Source organism: Anas acuta, chromosome 1 (genome assembly GCF_963932015.1).
Source record: "Anas acuta chromosome 1, bAnaAcu1.1, whole genome shotgun sequence".
In the NCBI taxonomy this organism is placed as follows: Eukaryota; Metazoa; Chordata; class Aves; order Anseriformes; family Anatidae; genus Anas; species Anas acuta.
This window is the reverse complement of record NC_088979.1, coordinates 157,503,377-157,526,490: the sequence shown is the minus strand read 5'-3', so window position 1 is coordinate 157,526,490 and position 23,114 is coordinate 157,503,377. Positions and strand designations below refer to the sequence as shown.

The window sequence follows — 23,114 nt, the reverse complement described above, 5'->3', positions numbered from 1 at the left end:
AATACTGTTATTTCCTATACTTGTCAGTTCACATTAAAATGGAAACATACCACACGTTGCCTTGGGAAGTGTTGAAGACTGTAACAAAACACTTCTTGGTGTTGCAGAAGTTGAGAATTCCTTTACCATTTCACTTAGCATATGAAGGATATTGTAATGTACAAGCAAACAGTGTTTTTTAAATGATCATCAGTACATTTCAACTTAGCTACTCTGGCTTGTGTTTTCAGGTTTCTAACTGCTGTAGTTTATGCAGCATTGCCATCTCACACATTAGAAGAATAAAGCTGTAACGATCAAAATATTGTGATGTTTCTGTAAAAATCAACATTCAGAAGGCGTTTTGAGATCTCGTTGTTAGTCTTACACTATCTTTGCTTTTATACCAGTGTTGTACTAGTGTTGTATTTTCTGACCTTTTATTAGAGTCATGAATGCTGGAAAATTGAAATAAACTCCTGAAGCTTCTTAGCTGATAAGTACTTCTTGAGAGCTTTTATCAAAGCCTGGTGAGCTTGCTGCATTTTGCATTTGCATTAAGAAAGCATGTAGTGTTAGGTAATAAATAGATATAAGGAAAGAAAGGAGACAAGGAAAAAGATGTATATTGGTTATTGTTGTGCGTGTGTATATAATACCGTATATATACTGTGAACTTTACATTTGTATTTAACAGCAACATTGTCAGTCTTGGGGGAAAAAATGGAAAGGACAGGGACCAAGCAGTATATATTTAAAGTAATTTAATATTTAAAAACCCTTTAAAAAGATATAATAGGGTACAATTTGGTAAATTAAACTTGGCTTTGGTAGTATGACTCCTGTTTTGGCTCATAAAATAAAGTGCAGAACTGAGATGGTGAGAATTATCATGCTGTTCTTTCCACAGACCAGCAACACTGAATAAAGCTTGTGGCAAACTTATTTCTGTAAAGCACAGGGCACTTGCCTGAATGTATTGCTGTTGTATTTACAGCATGAAGTGAAACAGATTGATGAATAAGATGACTGTACTTTAAGAGAGTGTCCTCTGCCATGTCAGGTTAACACCAAACACCACATGAGGAACAGAGAGAGCAGAAGTGGCAGCGAGCTACTTTTCTTGTTTCAGTGACTTAAAGCAGTTTACAGCTTATGTAGCTTATGGTATGCTAGCCAAGGAACCTTGGCCTTGGAGGACTTGGACCTAGAGTAGGAAAAGGTAAGACTAGCTTCCCAAACAACAGAAATTGCCCTACCTTCAGTGGGTGCTCCTTGAAGAAGCTGTCAGGAAGGCAGGACGTGCTATTAGCTGCATCCATACATGACGTTTTGCCGTGTACATCCTTGCATAATTTCATTCTAATGCATGAAGATATTTCTGTGCATTGATGCAGGGTTTTCCAAGATCATGTACAACCTCAAGTAAGCAAGCCATTTCTTATATTTCTGGAAGCTATACTGAGAAGAGCAGATGACAAGCACATAAGATCAGTTTTCTGAGAACAGTAGGAATTGACTTCCCTTCATTTATAAAACTCTGTAATTATGGGGCTTGGCCTGCTTTGCACTGCCAGGCAATGCTTTGGAGGCTAGTAATGGCCTGTAGCCCAGAGGAGACCTAATGTGAAAAAACAGCATCTCCGCTGAAGTATAAAACTTGCTTTAATTTCCAACCCATTGCATGTGGGTTTTCTGTTTTCTTTTAGGAAATTTTTGATGCATTATCTACATGGAAAAATGCTTAGTTTCCAACTTACTACTGACATAACTGTTCTGAAATTCAGCCGGTTACCACAGTGTTCATTCTTTAATGCCTAACCATTGTGACTGCACAGTTTGTATTACATTCTTCTTGCATGTTTCCATGGAGCAATATAAAAGAAGAAATCAGAGTTGTGTTTCAGCTTATATCTTGTGAGCTTCGAAGGCTCAGGGCTTTGTTGCAGGCTGGAACACAGTGACTATCCCTTTTTCTTTTCTGTGGAAATGAAACCCAAGCCATGGGGAAGAGAATGTGATACATGCCTTTTTTTTAAATCTGGGATGCAGCTGGGACATGCATCCAAACAGGAAATGATGCTGGGTTCCCTGGTAAAACCTGAATGATGATACATACATACATTAGCAGCTCTGTGGCCTCAAGTTTACTTGTGGGCTCCAGACACAAACAGAGGTAGAAGTTTGTCAGGCAAACACAGCTCTTCTCTTGAGAAAGCAGCAGTAACTGTTTGTGGCTTTGTCAGGCTATTTGTGACTGCAGAAGGTGTTCAGCTTTCAGGGGCAGAGGCTCTGAGTTGCAGCCTGTTAACTCGACCTTGCAGTTTTAAACATGAATATTCCCTGTTCTATTGCTCAACAGAGCAGGGAGGGGAAGAGAAGCACCAAAATACAGGGCAGCATCTTGAACTTGTAGCTGCTGCTTTTGGCTGTCCTTTGAATAACTTGTAATGAGATGGTGAAGAAGCTTTGCTTCTCTTTTGTTTTAAGTAATGCCCAGGAATGCTTCCCAAAGTCTCATACTGCTTCAAGACAATGTTGGTTATTCCTCTTTCTTTTTTTTTTTTTTTTACCTCCCAACTTTACTTGAAAATCTGTGTGCTCTGCACTGACTCATGATGAAATAGTTCACAACAGTTCTACATTTGACATGTGGATCTAGTTGTGAAGTACTAGTAATACTAATATCTTTTTTCTAACTTGTCCAGTTCTGATGAAAAAGCTACTGTGGTGTGTTAGTATTTTGGGAACATGATTCAGCCTAAATGTTAATGATCCTGGCTGGCCATTTCTTGTTAATGAAAAGGGAATTGCAACTTTATTTTAGATTCAGAGTGTGAAAGCAGTAGGAGCCTTGTCACTGACTTCAGGAGGGTAAAGGTGACAAATGACCTCATTATGTTCTTGAAGTTTTCTATTCCTTCTTGTTTTGTACATTTATATATGCCTGTACAAAAACTTCTGCATACCTGTAACAGCAACAACTTGTTTTGTTTTTCAAGAAACACTTCAAAATACACTACTTCAGGTCTTGGATGAACTATATGCTTTAGAAAGTATATATTTTTAAATGGACACTTAAGGTATTAAATATATTTGTTCTCACCTGGATTGCTAGACTGCTAGAGTTGCCATTTTAAAGATTTATTGTTGTTTTCTAACATCTCTTTTAAAAAAGATACTCCCATTTATCATTAGTGTAAAATAAAAGTGTGTGGTTTCTAATGGTCAATATAGCTGTCGTTCGTTAAAATCTGTAAAGAACAGATTCAACTTATTTGGATAATGCCTTTTTATTTGTGGCAAAACAGATTTCATCCCTGGATACTATGTGGAAATGTGCTTTTAAGATGTTCAGCGTAGCCAGAATTACAGCTCTGTCTGTCTTCTCTTGGAACAGTGTTGCTCCAGAGTTGCAGAACTGTCTGAAGTTTTCATGCATAAGATTGACCTCAGCATTGGCATTTTTTCAAGCTGACATGTTAGAAACACTCTTTCTTTTTCTGTGCTTTAATTGAAAGGGTCACTAGAGAATGTAGTAGTCATTGAAACTGCAGGAAGAACACAAGGATTTGAAAGGTGTGCATAATAATGCTCCACTGAGATACTGCAGTATCTTACTAATATCTAAATGGAACTTGCTAATACATTTCAAGAAGACAGAATGAATTACCCAAGCTGGATGGTGACCAGGGCCTCCTTGCAATTGCATTTCTGTGCTTCAGAAAATTCCAGTGGAAGATAGAAATGGTTCTCATGGCTTCTTTTTCATGCTTGCAGATCTCTGAAATTGAAGTTAATGCTTAACCTAAGCTTGGGAGAAAACATAAACTTTCCTGAATTATATATTGCCCTTTAAGATACTTAATTTCTATCTGAATATAGTTTTGATTAGGTCATGAAAATTGGCTAAAAAAATGTAATAGCTGAAATTTATTTATAAATATAGATATATACATATATTTGGCATGTGTCAATGTGTGTTTTCTCCAAGCAAATGCAGTTGTAATAGCCTGCGATTTGAACTTTCTGGGAGAGCAAATTATTTTTCAGGATATATGAATGTAGCATGTATGGTGTTCTCAGTAAGAGGAGTTGGATTTATGTGAAAATTTGAAAACCAATACAACCAGGTGAAACTCTGGACATTGTGGGCTCTGGAATTAACTTCTGTAATATGAAATAGAGATCAGAATTTCCTTTAATAAGTGAGTTCTTTGCTGTTCTGCATTGGCACTTGAGAAGACATTTGTATAATGTATTGAATGGGTGTAAGCAGAATTGCAATTGAACTGCTGTGTAATTTTGTTTGTAGAGTCTGAGTGAGAAGCTGCTGAAGAAAGAGCAGGAATACAGCCAGCTAGAAGAAAAACATGATGAGATATCTGTGAGCAAAAAGAACATGCAGGCAAGCTTTCACCAGAAGGACCTGGACTGCCAACAGCTTCAGGCGAAGCTGTCTGCATCTGAAGCCTCGATACAGAGATTACAGACAGAACTAGGTGAGAAGGGAGAAGCAAGCCAGAAGCTTAAAGAAGAATTATCTGAAGTAGAGACAAAGTACCAGCATCTCAAGGCAGAATGCAAACAGCTCCAGCAGCAGAGGGAGGAAAAAGAACAGTATGGCCTGCAGCTCCAGAGCGAGCTCAGTCAGGTAAGGTCATTAAACCTCCCAGACCATCATCCTATTAGGACCATTCCTTAAACCATACCATTAGGTTTTATTAGCTGTGCTTTTCCTTGTTGAAGGGGAGTAGAAAAGTAGGTAACTGGTATTTCAGTAAGTCACTTTTTCTTAGAGACTTAAGAAGAAAACAGGCAAAAAGAAGAGCCTGTGATATGAGTGCTGAAAGCCTTTGCTGTTTGTATGTCATACGAATCCTTTTCATAGGCCCAAATGCTCATCAAGGGCAAATGAACACAGTTGTAGCCCCCGTGGCACAGTCAAACTCAATGAGATCTGCAATTCCAGCTATGTTTCTACATTTTCACTTCTGGGAATACTAATATAACATCTAGATATCTGTAGTATAATTCACCTTTTTCAGAAGGGGAAACTAGATTTCTGTTCTAGTTCTGTTCTAATTACCTGTCTTTACACAAATAGCTTTCAGTTCTGAAGATGTAGCTTATTTCTTGTGTTCTGAGAATTTACAGGACTCTCTTGCGTATTAATAAATAAGATTTTATTTATTTAGTGAAACAGATTTCTTGTTCATTCTCCTTCTCTTATTGTGTTAAATGAACCCTTCCTTCATCCTCCATCTTTTTCCCTCTGCTTTTTTTTGTTGGTGAAAAAGGCATAAAATTCCCTGAAATAAGGGGTGTATTGTCAAATGAGAATGTAGCCCAGAATACTGAGTTTCCATGGAAAATATGGTAATGGGCAATTCCTAAGAAATCAGCAAGATTATTTATTTTGATTCAGTAATGTAGCTGAATCTATAGAGTTGAGGCTATGAAAAAAAATCAAGTAGAGTATCAGAAGTAGTAAGATTACTACTTGAAGTCAAACTACTCCATAGGAAGTGTGAAAAAAGTGAAAGTCCTCTTGTTACATTAGAACTGAACAATTGTTTTGTTTTAAAATTGAATAGTGAAGGTAGTAGAGAATACTTAGTGTGAAAAGCAGGGATAATAAGGTCTTAATGTTGCTTCCCTTTCACCTATCCACTAACACATGTTGTCTGTGGCTAAGAGAACACCCAGAACAGTCATGCCTCCACTATCTGCGTATTATTCTGCTGTGTATGATGAGTTATGGAAGCAAGACTTTCATACAACATTGAGCATGCTGACTTTTGAAGCTGCCTTCAATCTGTTTTATCTAGTGTCTTGGGGAGAAATACATTAGACTGAAGAAAACTTGCACATCAGGAGTCACATCCAGTTCTAAGATAGAATTATTATTTTTTTTTTAGGATGAAGCACTTCATTTTAAACTTTTGTTATAACTTTATTACTTTAAAGTGAGTGTTTATTAGTTTTCAATCCTTTGTCAAAGTTGCAAGCTCTGCAGAACTTCATTTATGTATCAGAACTTCATTTATGTATCCCCAAAATGTCTTTCCTTATCCCATCAGTCTTTTTTTTCGGTGGGAGAAGGGAGAGAGAGCTGTGTTCTGCTTAGTCATCTGCTTAGGAATCTTCATTGGTAAAACTGCCTCAGTCTGTCTAGGCAACACGTATGCAAGCTTCAGAAGCAAATACAAGAACTAGTGCTGAAATGCGGCTTCAGATTATTAGGGCATTTGGAGAGGGATTTTTGAGGTGGGCAGATGAAGAAAGATTGTGAATGATGCATGGCTGAATGAATTCCTCTGGAAGGAAATACAGGCCTCGCACGTTCTCTGGGGATACCACTGGGAAGGAAGTCAGTCTAAGAATGAAAGCCCAAATATGCTGCTGGATCTCAGAGTGTGTTTTAGAATTGTGCTGTAAAAGAACAGTTGAGGAAAGAAGTCATTCACACATTCAGTTTATATGGTGTAGAATTAGGATTGAAACCAAGCAAAATTTTTTTTTCTCTGTCCCTCCAAACAAGTAAATATTATCATGGAGAAAATAAATTTCTCTTATTTGTTCACGTTACTTCAGTGGAATTACCTTTTTACAGATGTAGTCTAATAGCTTATGTTGTCACAGTGAAATGCTTTTTATGAAGACAGATACAGAGGTATTTAGTCAAACCATGTTTTCAAAGAAGCTGCCATCTTCTCAAAAATCCCTTAGATAAATGCAGGTCCTGGTACCGATGTACTTCTGCAAAGTGCTAACCCTCCTGGCTGCTGTTCTAGGCAGCAGCTGGGATTCTCTAAATATTAACAATTTTTATCCCATAGTCTTCATTGAGCAATTGTATTTGCTCACAGGCTTCCTGTCTTAAGTAATAGTAAGAAAGTTGATACATATTCAAGAAATGCAGACTTGTATTTTGATTCTTTGAGTAACAGGAAGAGGTGCGATGCATTTATTTTTTTTATTTTTTTTATTTTTTTTCTGAAAAGATGGAATAGTTTTTCAGTTTTATGTGCCCCTTTCTGAGTGCTGATTTTAGAATTTGGGTGACCTGATGGAAATGATCTTCACAATGGAAGGAAGCTCTGATGGTGGCGTTGGTTCCAGCACCGGGATGGGAAGAGGCTCTCATAGGGAAATAGGAACTCCTTTGATCTAGAAGAGTTGTTAGCTGCTAATAAATACAATTACTGTTGTTGAGGCAAACTTTAATATTTTCAAGATTGTATCTTTTAAAGTCTAAATATTTCTTTCTATATAGCTAAATCTGATTTTTGTATTCTGTAATACAAGTTAATTCTGGGTTTCGTGGTTCTGTTTACCTAATGTCATTAAAAAGACTTCAGAGCCTTGTGATTTTTTTTTTGTTGTTACAAACATGTACTTGCCTTTTGCAGATTTTTTTTTGTTGTTGTTGTTATGCTATATGATATTCTGGTTTAGTTTAAGTATTTTGCTTAAATGTTTCACAGGGGAAAAATGACAAGACTTTATGGGTACTCCTATATTTCATAAATGACCTGCTAGAGAAGTTGTTAGTGGTTAATGGCTGTTATCTTTTTTTGAGGTCATAACTTATATATATGGCCAGTAACGATTTAAAACACACAGTAGCATCTGTAACTTAACATTCATCTGTTAACTTATTGACTGATTGCAAGTTATTTCTTAGTGTACCTACAGTAAAACCGACTTTAGTAGAATGTTGTTTGCTGATTTCCTTTCCTCCTTTCCAAATATTTTCTCTCTCAGTATCAGCATAACTGTGAACTCTGTAGCCATCTCATTGCGCTTTTTCTTTGATAGATTTTTTTCCTTTGATAGATTTTTTTTTCCTTTGATAGATTTTTTCCTTTGCTCTTGTTCATATTTTTAGTGAGGAAGTATTGATAATTCAGCAATTCCTGCAGAAAAAGACAAATTCATTTGTCAATTTTTTTTTTGGTCAAAATTTGTCAAAAAAAATATGTCATTAGACAAATGTTCTTGATTATTGTTATGTACTCTTTCCATGCCCTGTCCTCTCTCTTTTTCTACTTCTTGTAACTCCAGTCACAGTTAGGAGTCAGCATCTCAGCTGCATGCCAAACAGCTTTTCATTTGCAGTGTTGGTGGTTGTGGACATATAAACAAATTTGTTTCTCCATCTCTATCCCCTGTAACTTTTGCACTGTTTGATAACTTCAGCCAATTTTGACAGATGGCACAAAGGTCTTCAGCATTAGGTTCTTCAGTGTTAAATTTTTGTGGAAACAAACAGCTGAGTGGAGGAAGGAGACTTATGTTTGTGTCTCACCCCCTCCATGCCTGGGGGGAGATTTAATGTTACCGAGAGCACTGTTCCTTTTTTTCTGTCCCACTAGGCAGCCAGCTGGTGCGCATATATGGCCAGCCAGTCAACAAGTGGTAGCTTGCAGCAAGCAACAAGGTCACACAGCCTTTTGCCTAGCTATTAGTAAGAATTTGAGGTAGGGCTTAGGAAAAGGGCTTAGGAATATGAGAGGGAGGGCCTGGAGGTACAAGGTGAATGGTACAAAGGTCTTGGACATAAATTAATAGGAAACCAAGCTTCATTAATCCTGACAGCTTGTAGAAACTTCTTGCTGTGATGCAGGGTCTGATTCACTTCTTGTTTTTGCATTAAGTTGAAATTTGTGTATCCGTAAATTTGTTAGTGTGGAAGTAGGTAGAAGGTTACCCAAAGGGAACAAAAATTGATTTTATGAAGCAAGCTTTTTATAATAGTAAATTGTATAAGGCCATTCTTGCACTTTAAAGATGGCGCAGTACTGCTTTTGGTGACCCCTGAAATTACAAGGGAGTTTATTTTCAGCTGGAAGAGCACTTCCCCTTATTACTCTCTGTTACTGGGAGGTGCTGGAATATAAGCCACCCAAGTTACTGTGTACCCTACAGTGAAGGTTCACGCATGTCTTCTCAGCAGAGCATGAATGCCACTGGTGTGCCTAACAACTTTTACTATGAGCAATGCAGAAAACAGTATTGTTGGAGCCAGTGCAGCAGGTAAAGGCACAGTGCTTCTGCCACTGGATCTACATGGCTGAGATGTAAGATGAGATCGCTCTAAGCATTACTATTTTTCTTGATAGTATTAGAAGGATTATTCTTTTTTTTTTTTTTTAAAAAAAATCTCTGTAGCTATGTAGACGGTCTTTTGTAGATAAATGAAGATTTTTCTGGGTCCCCCTTACCTACTGCTTTGAATATTTGTTTATGCTTGTACAGTTGATGCTGTTAATGTGACTTATGTTTCTGACGACTATGATGTATGTGCATGAATTCAGGAGTTATTTTAATCTGGGTAATGAAAATGTATGTCAAACATAGCCAACAGTCCTGTATTTTAGACTCACTTTGTGTGAAAAAATGGATTTCTATTTGCAGTTGCACAGTAAACTTCTAGAAACAGAGCGCCAGCTAGGGGAAGCACATGGGCGGCTTAAGGAACAGAGGCAGCTCTCCAGTGAAAAGTTAATGGACAAAGAACAGCAGGTGGCTGATCTGCAATTAAAGCTTTCTCGTGCTGAAGAGCAGGTAGGACATTTTCTGCAGGCTCTGATTTATACAGTTTCTGACAATAGCCTTTATATACTCACGTTATTTTGTTGTGGTTTATAAAATTTGTCCTTATGATAATTTCATTCGACTAATATTGCTGAAATCCTACGGTGAAATCATGAAAATCTGCCTAAATATCATTTGTGTTACAGATTTTGTAAGGCTAAGTGCTCGTCTCATGCATGTATGTTCATGGTGCTTTAGAGATGAATGAAAGATTTTTCTTTTGCAACTTATGAGCTTTGTGTAAGTGTTCTATGAAAGATATAGGTGCCCATATGGAGTAATGTTTTGTATATAGATGCTGTGGGATGAAACCCAAAACCAAATGATAACCATAGGTAGTTAATAAACTGTGTGGGTTGGATGGGTAGAACTTGCTTGTTTTATTATTTTTCATTTATTTTAACGAACATCTTGTATATGTTGCTGATTTTCTGCTACCTCTATGGGGATTGGCCAAATATGTGAGTGGTATGTTGTCAAAGCTTTAAAGCTTTTCTGTAGCTAATTTGTAAAGCCTTGAACAGTATAAAAGTGGAAATGCTACTAAACTGAAATTTCTACTAAAACTGCTAATAATAATAATGCTGTTTGTTTTATGGATACCTATATTGTTAGTCCTGTTATATCTTAACTGTTGGAAAAAAAACATGCTAAATTCTCTATTTATCTTTTATATTTTTGAGAACTAAATTACATATATGTCTGATAGTGTCATAGTTCTCGCTTATGATTTTGGATCTTACCTATTAATAATAAAGAATGCTTCAGTTAGGTTTTGATTCTATAACTTAGCATCACATAGTTCTGTTTTTATACCAATTTTTAAATATTCATGTTTAGAGTAGACCCTTCTGACACTAGAGTAAACATTGAGTGCTATGAAAATACTGAATGGTGCTTGATCATTCATTAGCCTCCTTTTTTCCCAGCTGAAGGAAAAAGCGGCAAATTCCACGGAATTGCAACATCAGTTAGATAAGGCAAAACAACAGCACCAGGAACACCAGACACTTCAACAAAACACAACATCAAAGCTACGAGAAGCCCAGGTAACATAGTAATATATCTTCACATGAAAGTATATTTCAGAATTTCATTATTTTCGACGCATTTTCTCTGTAAAATCAGCTTGCATGACTTTACAGTAGTTTCAATAATTTAATATGTAAATTTTGAACAGAATATACAGAGGATGTTAAATAAATGTATCCAACATTTTATGCGTTAGGAATAACTTCTAAGGTTGCTATAATTAAGGAAACTACTATGTGATTTTCTAGAATGATTTGGAGCAAGTACTACGGCAAATTGGAGATAAGGACCAAAAAATTCAAAATCTTGAGGCCTTGCTTCAAAAGAGCAAGGAAAATATCTCTCTACTTGAAAAGGAAAGAGAGGACTTGTATGCAAAAATTCAGGCTGGTGAAGGAGAAACTGCAGTTCTTAACCAGCTACAAGAGAAAAATCATGCATTGCAGATACAGGTAAGAACTCGAGATCTCTTTATTTTTTCTCTCATTATTGCATCTTATTTTCTTTATTTCTGTTTTATTAAGCATGGAATTGGTCTTTTCTATACTTTGTTTGCTGTTTCTTTGATACTGTGAAGTTTTTGCTTCTTACATTTCACAGTATTTGTGCTTTGGTGACCTCCTTGCTATCAGCAAAGAGGAAGAAATTCCTAGATGTTTCCTATGTAGACATGCTGGCAATATATGCTTAAAAAAATGGTTACATACATGTTTGTTTCTCTTATCTTAAAAATAGTGTAATTCCAGCTTTCAACACCAAAATTCAGTCTGTTGTTTTTTCATTGTGTTGTTTTTGTTGCTGTAAGGCCAAATTGACCAGTCACTTTGCTTCATTTTTCAGCTCGTACGCTATTCAAACTGATTCCACGAGCTTCATTGTAATAGTTAAAGTTGGGACTTCAAAGCCATGATAAGATGCCCCAGAATTCAACAAGTTTATGACTTTTTTGGTCATCCTGTTCCAGTCTTCTATTTTCCTCCTTTTTTCACTGCAGGTAACTCAGTTGACAGAGAAGCTGAAGAATCAATCAGAAAGTCATAAACAAGCCCAAGAAAATTTGCATGAGCAAGTGCAGGAGCAGAAGGCGCATTTAAGAGCTGCTCAAGACCGTGTACTCTCCCTGGAAGCAAATATCACTGAGCTGAGCAGCCAGCTAAATGAAAGTAAAGAGAAAGTATCACAACTTGATGTACAGGTAATGGAACTCTGTTCTGCCTGGTGATGATAAATCCTGTCTGTGATTTCTGTATTCTCTCCAGAGAATGTACAAAGCAATTGGGGAAAAATTGCATGTTTCTACTAACAGATAAATGAAGTAGAATAAGGCAGATAAACTTGAGGATGTAAGTGGATTCAGAATAGGAATAGATGGCAAGGTTGGTGTGACTTCTTTTTTTTTTTTCCTTCTTTATTGGGTGGGTGTTTTGTGGTGGTGATGGTAGGAGTTTATAATCAAGTTGTGCAAACTTGTCCTTGAGCATCTTTTTTTTGTATTCATTATGGTTAATCATCCACGAAACAGCTTTTAGCTGTCCTGGATTCTGTGCACCAGAGTCAGTCTGTTAAATCAGTAAGATCTTGCTGTTGCGTGGAAATTTCCTAAGCTGGTGGCTTTTATCAAAAACAAACAAACAAAAAATTGCAGGCTGCCTTTTTGTCAATTTAATTGAACTAAACAAGGGAAATCCCAAGTATGGATTCAACGTGGTCTCTCCTAAGTGCTGCTTAAGCTAAAATCAGCTAATTATGTTCAGATATCATAAAGAATACACAACACTTTTTCAGACGTTTAGCAATTATGTTCCTAGATAGATACACGTGGTGCACATAGTACTGCTGTTGTTGGATTAATACACTGTGATGTCTTTTTAATTAGTGTTACTCAGTACCTTCTTCTGATGTAGCTCTGATGCTTTTTCTGGGCTGCATATCTCAGGCTACAGTATCTGACCCTGAGTATTGCTTGCAAGCACCAACAGCATTCATACCTGCCCTATAAATTTTTAGCTAGTTAGCTATTTTGGGAAGAGTAGGAAGTTGCTCCCTGACATGCAGATAGGCACAGAGAAAAATATACATGTGGAAGCATGTTTTACTTGTTTCTTCATCTTCTAACAATTTTATGTGCATGTAGTCTGAGGTTACTAAGGCATGCAAGAGTGTGAATGCAGTAAGTCTCTCCCATTGTTCCTTGCGTGTGAATAAAAACACTTTCCTAGAGGAGAATGAGTGGGACTGTTTTTTTTTGTTTGTTTGTTTGTTTTTTTTTAATTAAATTTGTGTTTTTATATCAAAGAAAGAACTGTTAACATCTTGGTTATTTGCTAAAACTTGAAAAAAAATCTTTTTAAATTAACACATGAAAACTGCTAATTTTACTATTAAGTTTAATTATCACAGAATCACAGAATCATCTAGGTTGGAAGAGACCTCTAAGGTCACCTAGTCCAACCTCTGACGTAACACTAACCAGTCCTCTGCTAAACCACATCAGATTATGAATATAAAAAAAAAAAATAATCCGCTACAGTAAAAGAGATGTTTTAGTGAAGTATGACTTGTCTTTCAGGTAAAAGCAAAAACTGAATTGCTGCTCTCAGCAGAAGCATCAAAAGCTGCTCAAAGAGCCGACCTTCAGAATCATCTGGACACTGCCCAGCATGCGTTGCAAGATAAACAACAGGTTAGGAGCAACATACAGACATAAAGTTTCTACCTTACCTAAAAAGCTACTTACAAACCTACGAATAATGTGCTTACACACTAAATGTGTGACTATGCATTTGAAAATAATCATGTAGGATATTTTAACCATGTGATAGGTATTCAGTTCTTTTTGCTGTAATCTGGACCAGATACATTTTATAGTGTAAAGAACTTAATTAGGAATCCAATCCTTGCTGTATTTTTGGCTATGGTTTTCGTATTGGAAACCATATTTGGTATTCTCAGTTTCCGTATTGGGGTACAACTCAATTCTAATCCATATGTTACGAAAAAAAGAGTTTATGGAATGCAGTGGGTACAAGTGAAAACTCTTAACTTGTATTGCATATCCAGATAGTTTCAAAATTAGATGTCTTTTTTCAGAAATAATTATCTGCATGCCAACTGACACAAAAGCTAGAAGGTGCTTGTTAAAACTGCATGTTTTATTTTACAGTAATCCCAGTGAAGCATGCTACCTGGTACTGAATCAAACATTTGTATTGTTAGGATTAGTGCTGCTCCGATCTTAGTGGAAATATCCAGCAATTCCAAAGAGCACTGGTTTTTAGAGTGGGAATATAATTATTTGCTATAAACAGAAGACCTTTTTTTGCAACTATAAATTAAATACATAATTACCTAATAGTTAAACAAATCAACTTGCTTGGAGAGCAAGGAGGTTGGATGTAACTGTCATCTTAGTGGTTACTAAGTGAATGCGTTTGTGTCTCTTGCAGAAATTATGTTGTTATTTGTTGAACAAAATGCTTTGTAATCATCTTTAGTATGTGAAGAGCATACTCTTCCCATGATATTGGCTTTCTTCTTCAGTGATTCCTTGATTTCAGGAAGACAGCAACATTTTCTATAAAGTTTTGTAGTGTTACTTTCTAGTTATTGCTGTATTAACTTCAGGATCTTGAGCATTTATTGCATACAATTTCTCTTCTGTTTATAAGTAAAACCACATTTCTTAAGATTTAGCTCACAGCCTGTAGAGGTTGAGAGGGATATGTTTAACATAGAGAATTTGTGCTTTTCCCACTCAATTTCCTGCCTATCAGAATAAAAAACATTTTTTTCCTTTTTAATTTCAACACATTAGATCATTTAAAGCGTTTATTCTGAGGACATTAGTCATTTTTGGAAGCTATTTAAAAGCTAACAACCCTCTTATTTTTATTTTACCCCAGGAGTTAAACAAGGTCAGCAGTCAGTTGGATCAAGTTACCACTAAGCTGAATGATAAGCAGGAATACTGTGCTCAGCTGGAAGCCAATCTCAAAGAGCACAAAGAGCAATGTCTTTATTTAGAACAGAAAACCGAAGAGCTGGAGGGACAGCTTAAGGTTTGTATTGAGCACAGTATATGAGCTTACTGCAACTGATGTTCTCCACTGCTTGGTAGTATTTCATAAAAGCTGTGCTCAAATTACAGTGAAAGGATTTTATCAATATGACTTCTGTAGGTTTTCTTTTTCACCGGTGTTTCCTGATCTGCCCTTTAATCCTATTCTCTTCTTCTGTGCTAGTATATCATACTAAGATTTAGGATGTTGCCCTTATACTGTCACTTTCCACTATGTGTGCTTTTACCAACCTCTATGCTACCTGGAAAATGCTATGAGAAGGAGCATGAATACTTCTTGAAATTAAGTCTCCATGTCTATATATTTTACAAGTGGTACCAGTGAATATGTGTTACGTTGGTTAGCCCAAGTTAATAGTACCTGTCTGTTTTGATTTAATTCTGGAACCTTTCAGTAGGCCTTTCTGGGGGCTTTTTATCGTGATTTTTGTGTATGAGAAATATTTTTCCACAAATTTGATCGTGAGTTTTATATTCCATTTCTGGATTTGGATTTTCTCTTAAATTGCACATAATTCTGCCAGGTTTGCAGAACCTTTTTTTATTTTGCTACATTAATGTTTTCCATTAAGGATGAATTACTCCTAATGCTTCAGTGTTTTTAAATTTGGGCTTTACATTTTGTTCAATATTTGTTAAGCATTCTTAGTGGTCAAAATCACGGTATATAAAATCATGTAATATATAGGTCTTGGGAGTAATGAAGAATTCGTTTTGCAGTGTTGTGTATCTGTTTTGAAAGAGATCAGCTGTCTAAAGTGAGTTGGGTGCTTTTTCTAGTTTGTGCTTTTCTGCTTGGTTTCATTTGTGCTTTTATTTTTCATTCTTTTGCTAATGTATCACAGGTAACCAGTGTACTCAAATGCTTAAATGCTCAAATGCAGGAATACGCTGTTTGCTTCCCCAAGATTTTATGAGGTCTGTATTAGATGAAGTGTGAAACTGAGCAGGGTTGTTGATGCTATCAACAGGAGTGCAATTCTGTGTACAAGTCTTGGTGTCATCACCATTCTTTAGGATTATTCCAGTTGAATGCATGGTATTAAAAATGATAGAGGAGGGAAAAAAAAAAAAAAAAAAAAAGAAACCCTGAAACCCTCAGGAATGTTCTCTTAGAAACTTGGCCATGGTGACCATGGTGTTTTATGGCCACTGCATGAAAGCAGAAGCATCTATAAAACAGCCAGTGTGTTGAAGAGTCTAAGCAGTGCCCGGTTGCTGAAGACTCCTGTGTTCTTTATATTCCATGCAAATGAACAAGTATCTTCTATAAACAAAACAAAAGAAACCTTCTGCCAAACAAGCACAGTTTTTTTTTTTGTTTTTTTTTTTTTTATAGCTGTAGTTCATGTCTTTGTAGTTACACAGAATGGCAGAGTTGGGGGATATGTAAATCACCAGTCATTTGAAACTGCTGAAACTACTTGTTGGGAGCTGAGAACAGGGCCCCAAAGCTGAACGCTGTGTATGCCCTTTTAAAGATTTCTGCATTTTATTTACTACTTTGCAGTAAAATGGCTGCTTGGCATTTAACTTAAAGGTGATTTCAGAATGTTTTACCAAAATGGATCACTTCTGGGGGAGCAAAAGTATTGCAGGAACTAAATAATGAAAGACAAGTGGCCAGCTAATGAAATAGATAGTGTGTGAGAACTGTGACTGCTTTCTATAGTAAACACTTTTTACAGTAAATACTACTGGACAACTTCTGCTTTTTATTGTTGTTTTGTTTTATTGTCTCTGTTCTGATGGCTCTAACTTCTTTGTTTTTCTATCTCAGAAACTTGAAGCTGACATTCTTGATGCTAAAACAAGCAAAGAACAAGCTCTTCAGGAATTACAGCAGCAGCGACAGCAATCTACGGAATTAGACCTCCGAACAGCAGAACTGAGTAAACAACTTGAAGCGGAAAGAGAAGTGTATGCATACCCTGTGCTATAATACTTTTCAAAGTTAGATATAAAGCTAAATTAGAGTGGTTTGGACTACAGCTGAAATTTTGTTCTTCTCTCCTGTGATTTCTTAAAATTATAAATAAAAGCGATGTATTCCCTCTGCTATGAGAACTGAGTTATATCTCATCTGTTTTCTTGCACTTTACCTGCCATGCAGACTCCATCTGCCACATCATCTTCTGTGAATCACTCACTGGCTGAAGTGATTTAACATACTTCGATATATTCACTGTGCTTGTCAGCTAAATATCTAAGTAGGCTGACACGCTAAGGTCCGTCTCTAACTATCCATAGCTCTGTAACTTTCAAAGATTAATTTTCAATTTGTGTATAAGCAGCAAAGGGGTAGCTTCTGTTCACAATATTTAAGGAAGGAAAATCCATCTCAGAATAGTGTTTATAGTAGCTTATGTCTTCACTGGAGAGACAAATGCCTGTATTCTGGAAGGAAAATGTATTCTTTGAATTAATTCTACAGTTAATATATTTAAGTAGAGATGTTTAATGATATAAAGAATCTTGTGAAGGAGAATTTTAAAAAAATCTTTTATTTTTCTTTATTTTGCTCTGTATTTGCAGCACGTCTAGTGCTAAATTGGATTTACAGAAGAAATCTGAGGCCCTTGAACAAGCAAAACAACAAATTTCAAAGCAGGAAGAGGAAAATGCCAGCCTCAAACAAAACCTTGAGAAATCAAGTCAAGATACAAGTAAACAACTCAAGGAGTTAGACTGTAAAATGCAACTAGCAACATCGGAGTTGCAACAGGTGAAATCAGAGAAGGATGCCCTATTAAAGGACCTTACAGCTACCAAAGAGAAGCTCTCAAAAAGTTCTGAATCCTTCAAAAAAAAGAAAGAAGAATTAGAAAAAGAAATACAAAAAGAAAAAGCAGCTGTAGCAGAAATGGTTAGTAGACTTTTTTTTGATTAGAGCTTAAATTTGAGGTATTTACAATGTGATATTAAGATTTTATTTTTGTTCTGAAAACAGTGCACATGATAAGTTCAAGAAAGTTAATTTCCTTAAGGAAAAACAGATTTTGATTTTAGTTGTTTATACATGTGTCCTAACTTGAATTTTTATCCTAACTTGAATTTTTGTCTCAATGTTTACTGTGGTAGACATCAGTTCATATCACACAACAAGATCCAACTGGCTGTTGTTTTGGGAGATGCCTAGCTTAAGGTTTTATAAGAGTACTAGAACTATTTGAGTTTCAGAGGGGTCTCACACATGACAGTATAGTAACAAACACTTGAACAGAGCAACCTGTTATGGTAAGAAGAGTGTACTCCTGGTAGCTTTAGAATGTACTTTTTTTTCCTTCCCCCTTTGCTTTGTTGGTAACATGACTGACTACTATAAAAGTATATATTTTATAAATTTTCTTATGCAGGTTTACTGACAGCCCTACCCTCAGAACGTGGTAGAGTTTCTTTCTCATTCCCTTCCTATTTTGCATGTCAGTATTTCAGTATTTCCCAGAACCCATGTATAGCTGCTTTTATCCTACTCTTAAACAAACAAACAACAACAAAACAATAACAACAAAAACAACCCTCCTAATACTTAAAAATAACACTTTCCTTTCCTACTTCACCTTCTTAAGATAAGCCTTTTTGCTTAGAGGCTTGATTAAATATTGTTGTTTAAACATTTGTGTTTTTCCTAAAAGCTTGAAGGATTTTCTCCCCAATTTATACTCAAATATGTTTGCGTACTAATTCTGCAAATCTATTTACTCATGAGTTTTAGAACATCAAGAAATTATGGATCCTGAGGAGAGCAATGAGCCTACTGCTTGCCATAAGAAGATGGCTGCCAACAGCAGCTTCAACCAAGGCGATTATTCCTAATCAGAAAAACTTCTTGGCACATGGCTGCCTTGAAGTACTGAATATCAGCAGAGTTCAGCTTAGACTTATCACTGTTAATGGCTAGAGATATTTTTAGCTGAAAATGTCTGCAACTGAGAAGAAAGGCATTTTCACTAGAAAGAAAAGCATTCTTTTAGAATGCTTTGTAGCTTCTGTGAAAATACATGTCACTTGGTCTTAGAAGCTCACATAAATACTTGCTTGTCTTCCGTTTGTTTTTTTTTAGGAAAAATCTTACCAAGAAGTAAAACAACAGCTCCAGGTACAAACAGAGTCTGTAGCTAAAGAGAGGAATGAATTGAAAAACTCACTGGAAAAAAAGGAGGGGGTAAGCTGTCCGCAGAGTTACAAAAATCAAGAAAAGAATAATAACAAATGCTTAAAAGATTCATTGTCATTCTCATATGTTGGGATTAATGAGGGAAAAAAAAGAGGTTGCAGTTCTCAAATTGTAACCCATCTGGGACACTGAAATTAGGTGATACAAAATTGCCTGGCAAAAGGTAAATGCTGTATAAAATTATGGAGAAAATTATTCTGGGAGTTACTGAAAAACACGTCAAGGACAATGTGGTCGTTGGTCACAGCTAACATGGGTTCATGAGGGGAATGTCCTGCTTAATGAACTTAATTTCTACCCACCTAGTTTACCAGTTAGTTGATGTGATCTTTTTGGATTTCAGTAAAGCTTTCAATACAGTTTCACACAGTAACTTTCTGGACAAAATGTCCAGCGTAGAGTTAGATAAGTGCATAATACAATGGGTGAACAACTGGCTTGATGGATCGGGCTCAAAGGGTTATAGCAAACAAGATTACATCAGGCTGGTGGCCAGTCACTAGTGGGGTGTCCCAGGGCTCCATTTGAGGGCCAGTTCTCTTCAATATTTTCATAAATAACTTGGGTGTGGGACTAGAAAATGTTTTGAGGAAGTTTGCAGATGATATTAAATTGGGAGAAGCTGTTGACCCTAGTAAGCATAGAGAGGCCTTGCAGAGAGATCTTGGCAAATTAGAGAGCTGGGAAATCACCAACAGTATGAAGTTTAACGAGAGCAAGTGCTGGATTCTGCACCTGGGAAGGGGCAGCCCTGGCTATATGTGCAGACTGGGGGACAAAAGGCTGAAGAGCAGCCCAACATAAAGGGGTCTGGGTGTTTTCTGCATAATTTTGCCATGTTGAAAATAAGTCAACAATATGCCCTGGCAGCCAGGAGAGCCAACTGTACTCTGGGGTGCAACAAGCATAGCATTACCGGCTTGGTCAAGGGAAGTGATTGTCCCACTCCACTCTGCACTGGTGCAGCCTCACCAAGACCACTGTGTGCAATTTTGGGCACCAAAGTATAAAAAGGATATAAAGCTATTAGAGAGCATCCAAAGGAGGGCTATGAAGATAGTGCAGGCTCTTGAGGGGAAGATGTATGAGGAGCAGCTGAGGCCCCTTGGTTTGTTCAGCCCAGAGCATAGCAGGCTGAGGGCAAGCCTCTCAGGTTACTGCAACCAGTGGACACTCCCCAACTTCGAGCAGTCCTTTGGGGGTTGGACTAGAGACTGTATCTTCAGCTTTAACAGTTTTTTCGTTTGTGAACTTGTCTGTTCACTCCTTGAGCTTTGCAATTTGTCATACACACAGTTTACATACTACAGCATGTACAAATAATGATGTAAATTAAAATTATATACAGTTATTTAATATTTTTGAATATAGATCTCTAAGCAGTTGTCGATAGAACTTGATTCAGCACGTGCACAAGTACTGGAAATTCAGGGTCTTCTGAAAGACAAAGAAAAAAGTGAGCAGCATCTTCAGGGAAAGCTGAGAGACCTAAAGGAATCTTTTGAGCAGAAGAAAAAACACAGTGAAACACTACAAGCTGAGTTAAAAACTGCCCTTTTAGAAAAGGTAAGGCTGGCCTCTTACTCCTGTAAGAAAATTAATATAAATTTGATACATCCTGTGGCTTTTATACCAATGTCTTTGGAATAAACAGCTGTTTACTGTAGTCTTGCTGGAAAGGATAAGATCAGGATGTGGAAACAAAGTCTTCAATGGCCATTGCTGAAATATACAGACTCTCTAGGAGCTGAGTTTCAGTAAATTGGTAAAAATGGCTAGATTGTATGTCTTTATTTTGACTCAGGAGGATACTGTGAAGTAAGAGCTGCTGTTTTCTTGTAAAGCAGTAGACAGTTTTGTGAGAGCAGTTTAGACAAACGCTGCAGTGTTTTGGAATGTCCATGGCAGTTTTAAACTCTCTTTCATTATAGCAAAATAATTTATCTGAGTGACAGAATGAAACTAATAAACTATAGTGGAAATAGGTCAAATGTCTTACATTACTGAATGTTGTGTTGTGTGCTGTGCACTATTAAATGTTTTGCCAGCTTTGGCTGCCCTGTACTATATGATCATACTTTTGCTTTAGCTTGTCTACAGACACTGTATGATTAAAAAAAAAATAAATATATATATATATATATATATAAATATAATTTAAATTTTAAATGTTTGGTCTTGCTGTGTTTAACTAAGTCTTATAATGTGAATTTAATTTTGTTGTGAAATTAGTTACAAAATATTGCTATAAAACTGTTTATGTTAGGTTACTTAATTGGTATTTCATAAGTGTTTTTCAGTAAAAATAGTTTTTCAGTAAAAATATGATTTATTGACATCATAAAGCATACCATCTGTAACTTTAACTGACGCTTTGTATGCCTATGTTTCAGGCAGAACTGGAGAATAAGCTGCAACAGCAGACAATTTTGTCAGCTCAGGAGCTTAAAACAGAGAAAGGAAAACTAGCAGACTTACAGAAGACCTATGAAAAATATAAGGAAAACATGGAAAAACTGCAGCTGGATCTTTACGGGAAAGAGTCTGAGTTGCTGGCGACCAGGCAGGACCTTAAGGTACTTAGAGACACTTTAATGTTATTTGTGACTTAATAGATCTGTCTGTATCCATTTGCAAAATACAGAAACAGTGCAAAAACTGTATGGGGAAAGAAAGAAAAAAAGCTCTTTGCTATATATAGAATATAGTGCTGTTCAATCCCTTCCCCTGGGACAAAGGACATACTGACACTAATTGAAAGCCAAGTGTATTTGCCAGCTTACCTGAACTACCCTTCCATTTTTGCAATGGCAATCTGACCTGTGGGTGCAAAGTGAAAGATGATTTATTTTCATGTTCTTTTTTGATATATTTTTTTTGTTGGTGGTGGTATATATTGTAGCTTTCAACCAATTTAAATAGTGTAGCTAATTAGGGCAAAGTCACTGACAGCGTGTGAGTAACCACTGCCTTCTAGACGATTTAACTAGAATTGTAGTTGTCAGTCTGCTCCTGTGCCCTTGCTCCTTCTGCTTCTTCCTGGCTCATTACAGACTTTGAGAGGTGTTATACTGGTAAAAACAGTAGGTTTAGGGACCTGCCTGGAGTACAGATGTCTGAATGTAATCCTCCAAGATTTTGCTATTCCTAAGCAGAATTTACCTGGTTTGGTATTCAGATGTAATGCCTTCAAAAAGATGTTGCTGGGAATTGAGTCGATAAGAACAGGTGTTTCTTTATCCTTTTTCCGTTCCCCCGCCCCATCCCCTCATGTCAGTGCTAAACAAATGCTCAGGTTTGTTCCAGGACATACGCTGCTGCAGAGATGTGTGGCTTTGGCTCTTTTCACTTGCAAAGCTGGAGTGGGAGTCATTGTCTGTGTGACACTGTTGTTTTAAGATTGCCTGAATTTCTTGGAGAGAAATAGGTGCTTCTGGAGAACTGGTCATCCAATCCATTTTAGATGCAGGCTTCTGTTGCCTTCACTATATATAAAGAGAGCTTTTGGTGACTGGTTAGATTTGATATGTCCCTTTTACTTCTCCCAGTGTAGTCTTTTCGGTCCCATCCTTGAAATATTAAAGGTTTTGTGGCTATTTCAGGTAGCTCCATATGAGCTGTGGAGTCCTCGCCAAACTCAATGTTTTGAGTTCCTTTAAGAAAAAGAAAAGTAGCTCCTTTATGTATACATCATTGGATTTCTCTTAATCATACTCTTCCTCTGTGACATTAGATTACCTGCCACATTTTCCTGCAAGTCAGATTAGCATTATTTTTGGTGCTGCTTGATTGAATCCTTGTGCAAGGGTATAAAGAACTTTGGCCTGCTTAACAAGTAAAGGTGGTTTAATCATACAGTTAGTTACTATAGCTTGCTAACCTCCTTTCTGAGTTAATTTCCCAGAATGTGTTTAGATCAACACATTGGTAATTATGGTATAATTTAAATTGGTAATGCAGTGACCTGTACAAGCATTGGATGTTCATTTAAATATTGCTTGCTGCAAAGATAGCTCTGAATAAGTATTATTAAGCCAGCTCGATGACTTCTAGTTCTGACAAATATAAAATAGGACAGTAGGTCTCCCATGTGCTTTTAAACCTGAATTGGGATGGTAACAAGGGAGAGATGGAACATCAGTGCAAAAAGGTAAAATAAGGTGATAGGAACAGGTGACCAGCAACACCTGTAATATATAAATAAGGTGACTAGCAACAGGAGAATAAGACTGTTAATATGAACAG

At 36.6% G+C, this 23,114-nt stretch overlaps 1 protein-coding gene across 3 annotated transcripts in view; it reads left to right on the top strand.

Annotated features, from left to right (window-relative positions):
- Positions 1 to 23,114, top strand: part of EEA1 (early endosome antigen 1) — a 75,063-nt gene that overhangs the window by 34,399 nt on the left and 17,550 nt on the right. For all 3 annotated transcript variants that reach the window (XM_068668158.1, XM_068668148.1, XM_068668169.1), the window contains 12 exons: positions 4,295 to 4,633; positions 9,403 to 9,552; positions 10,512 to 10,631; positions 10,863 to 11,066; positions 11,609 to 11,809; positions 13,184 to 13,297; positions 14,517 to 14,672; positions 16,473 to 16,612; positions 17,228 to 17,558; positions 18,756 to 18,857; positions 20,241 to 20,435; positions 21,263 to 21,445. In XM_068668158.1, coding sequence (XP_068524259.1) covers positions 4,295 to 4,633; positions 9,403 to 9,552; positions 10,512 to 10,631; positions 10,863 to 11,066; positions 11,609 to 11,809; positions 13,184 to 13,297; positions 14,517 to 14,672; positions 16,473 to 16,612; positions 17,228 to 17,558; positions 18,756 to 18,857; positions 20,241 to 20,435; positions 21,263 to 21,445 — 2,235 coding nt within the window. The remainder of the gene's footprint in view (positions 1 to 4,294; positions 4,634 to 9,402; positions 9,553 to 10,511; positions 10,632 to 10,862; positions 11,067 to 11,608; positions 11,810 to 13,183; positions 13,298 to 14,516; positions 14,673 to 16,472; positions 16,613 to 17,227; positions 17,559 to 18,755; positions 18,858 to 20,240; positions 20,436 to 21,262; positions 21,446 to 23,114) is intronic.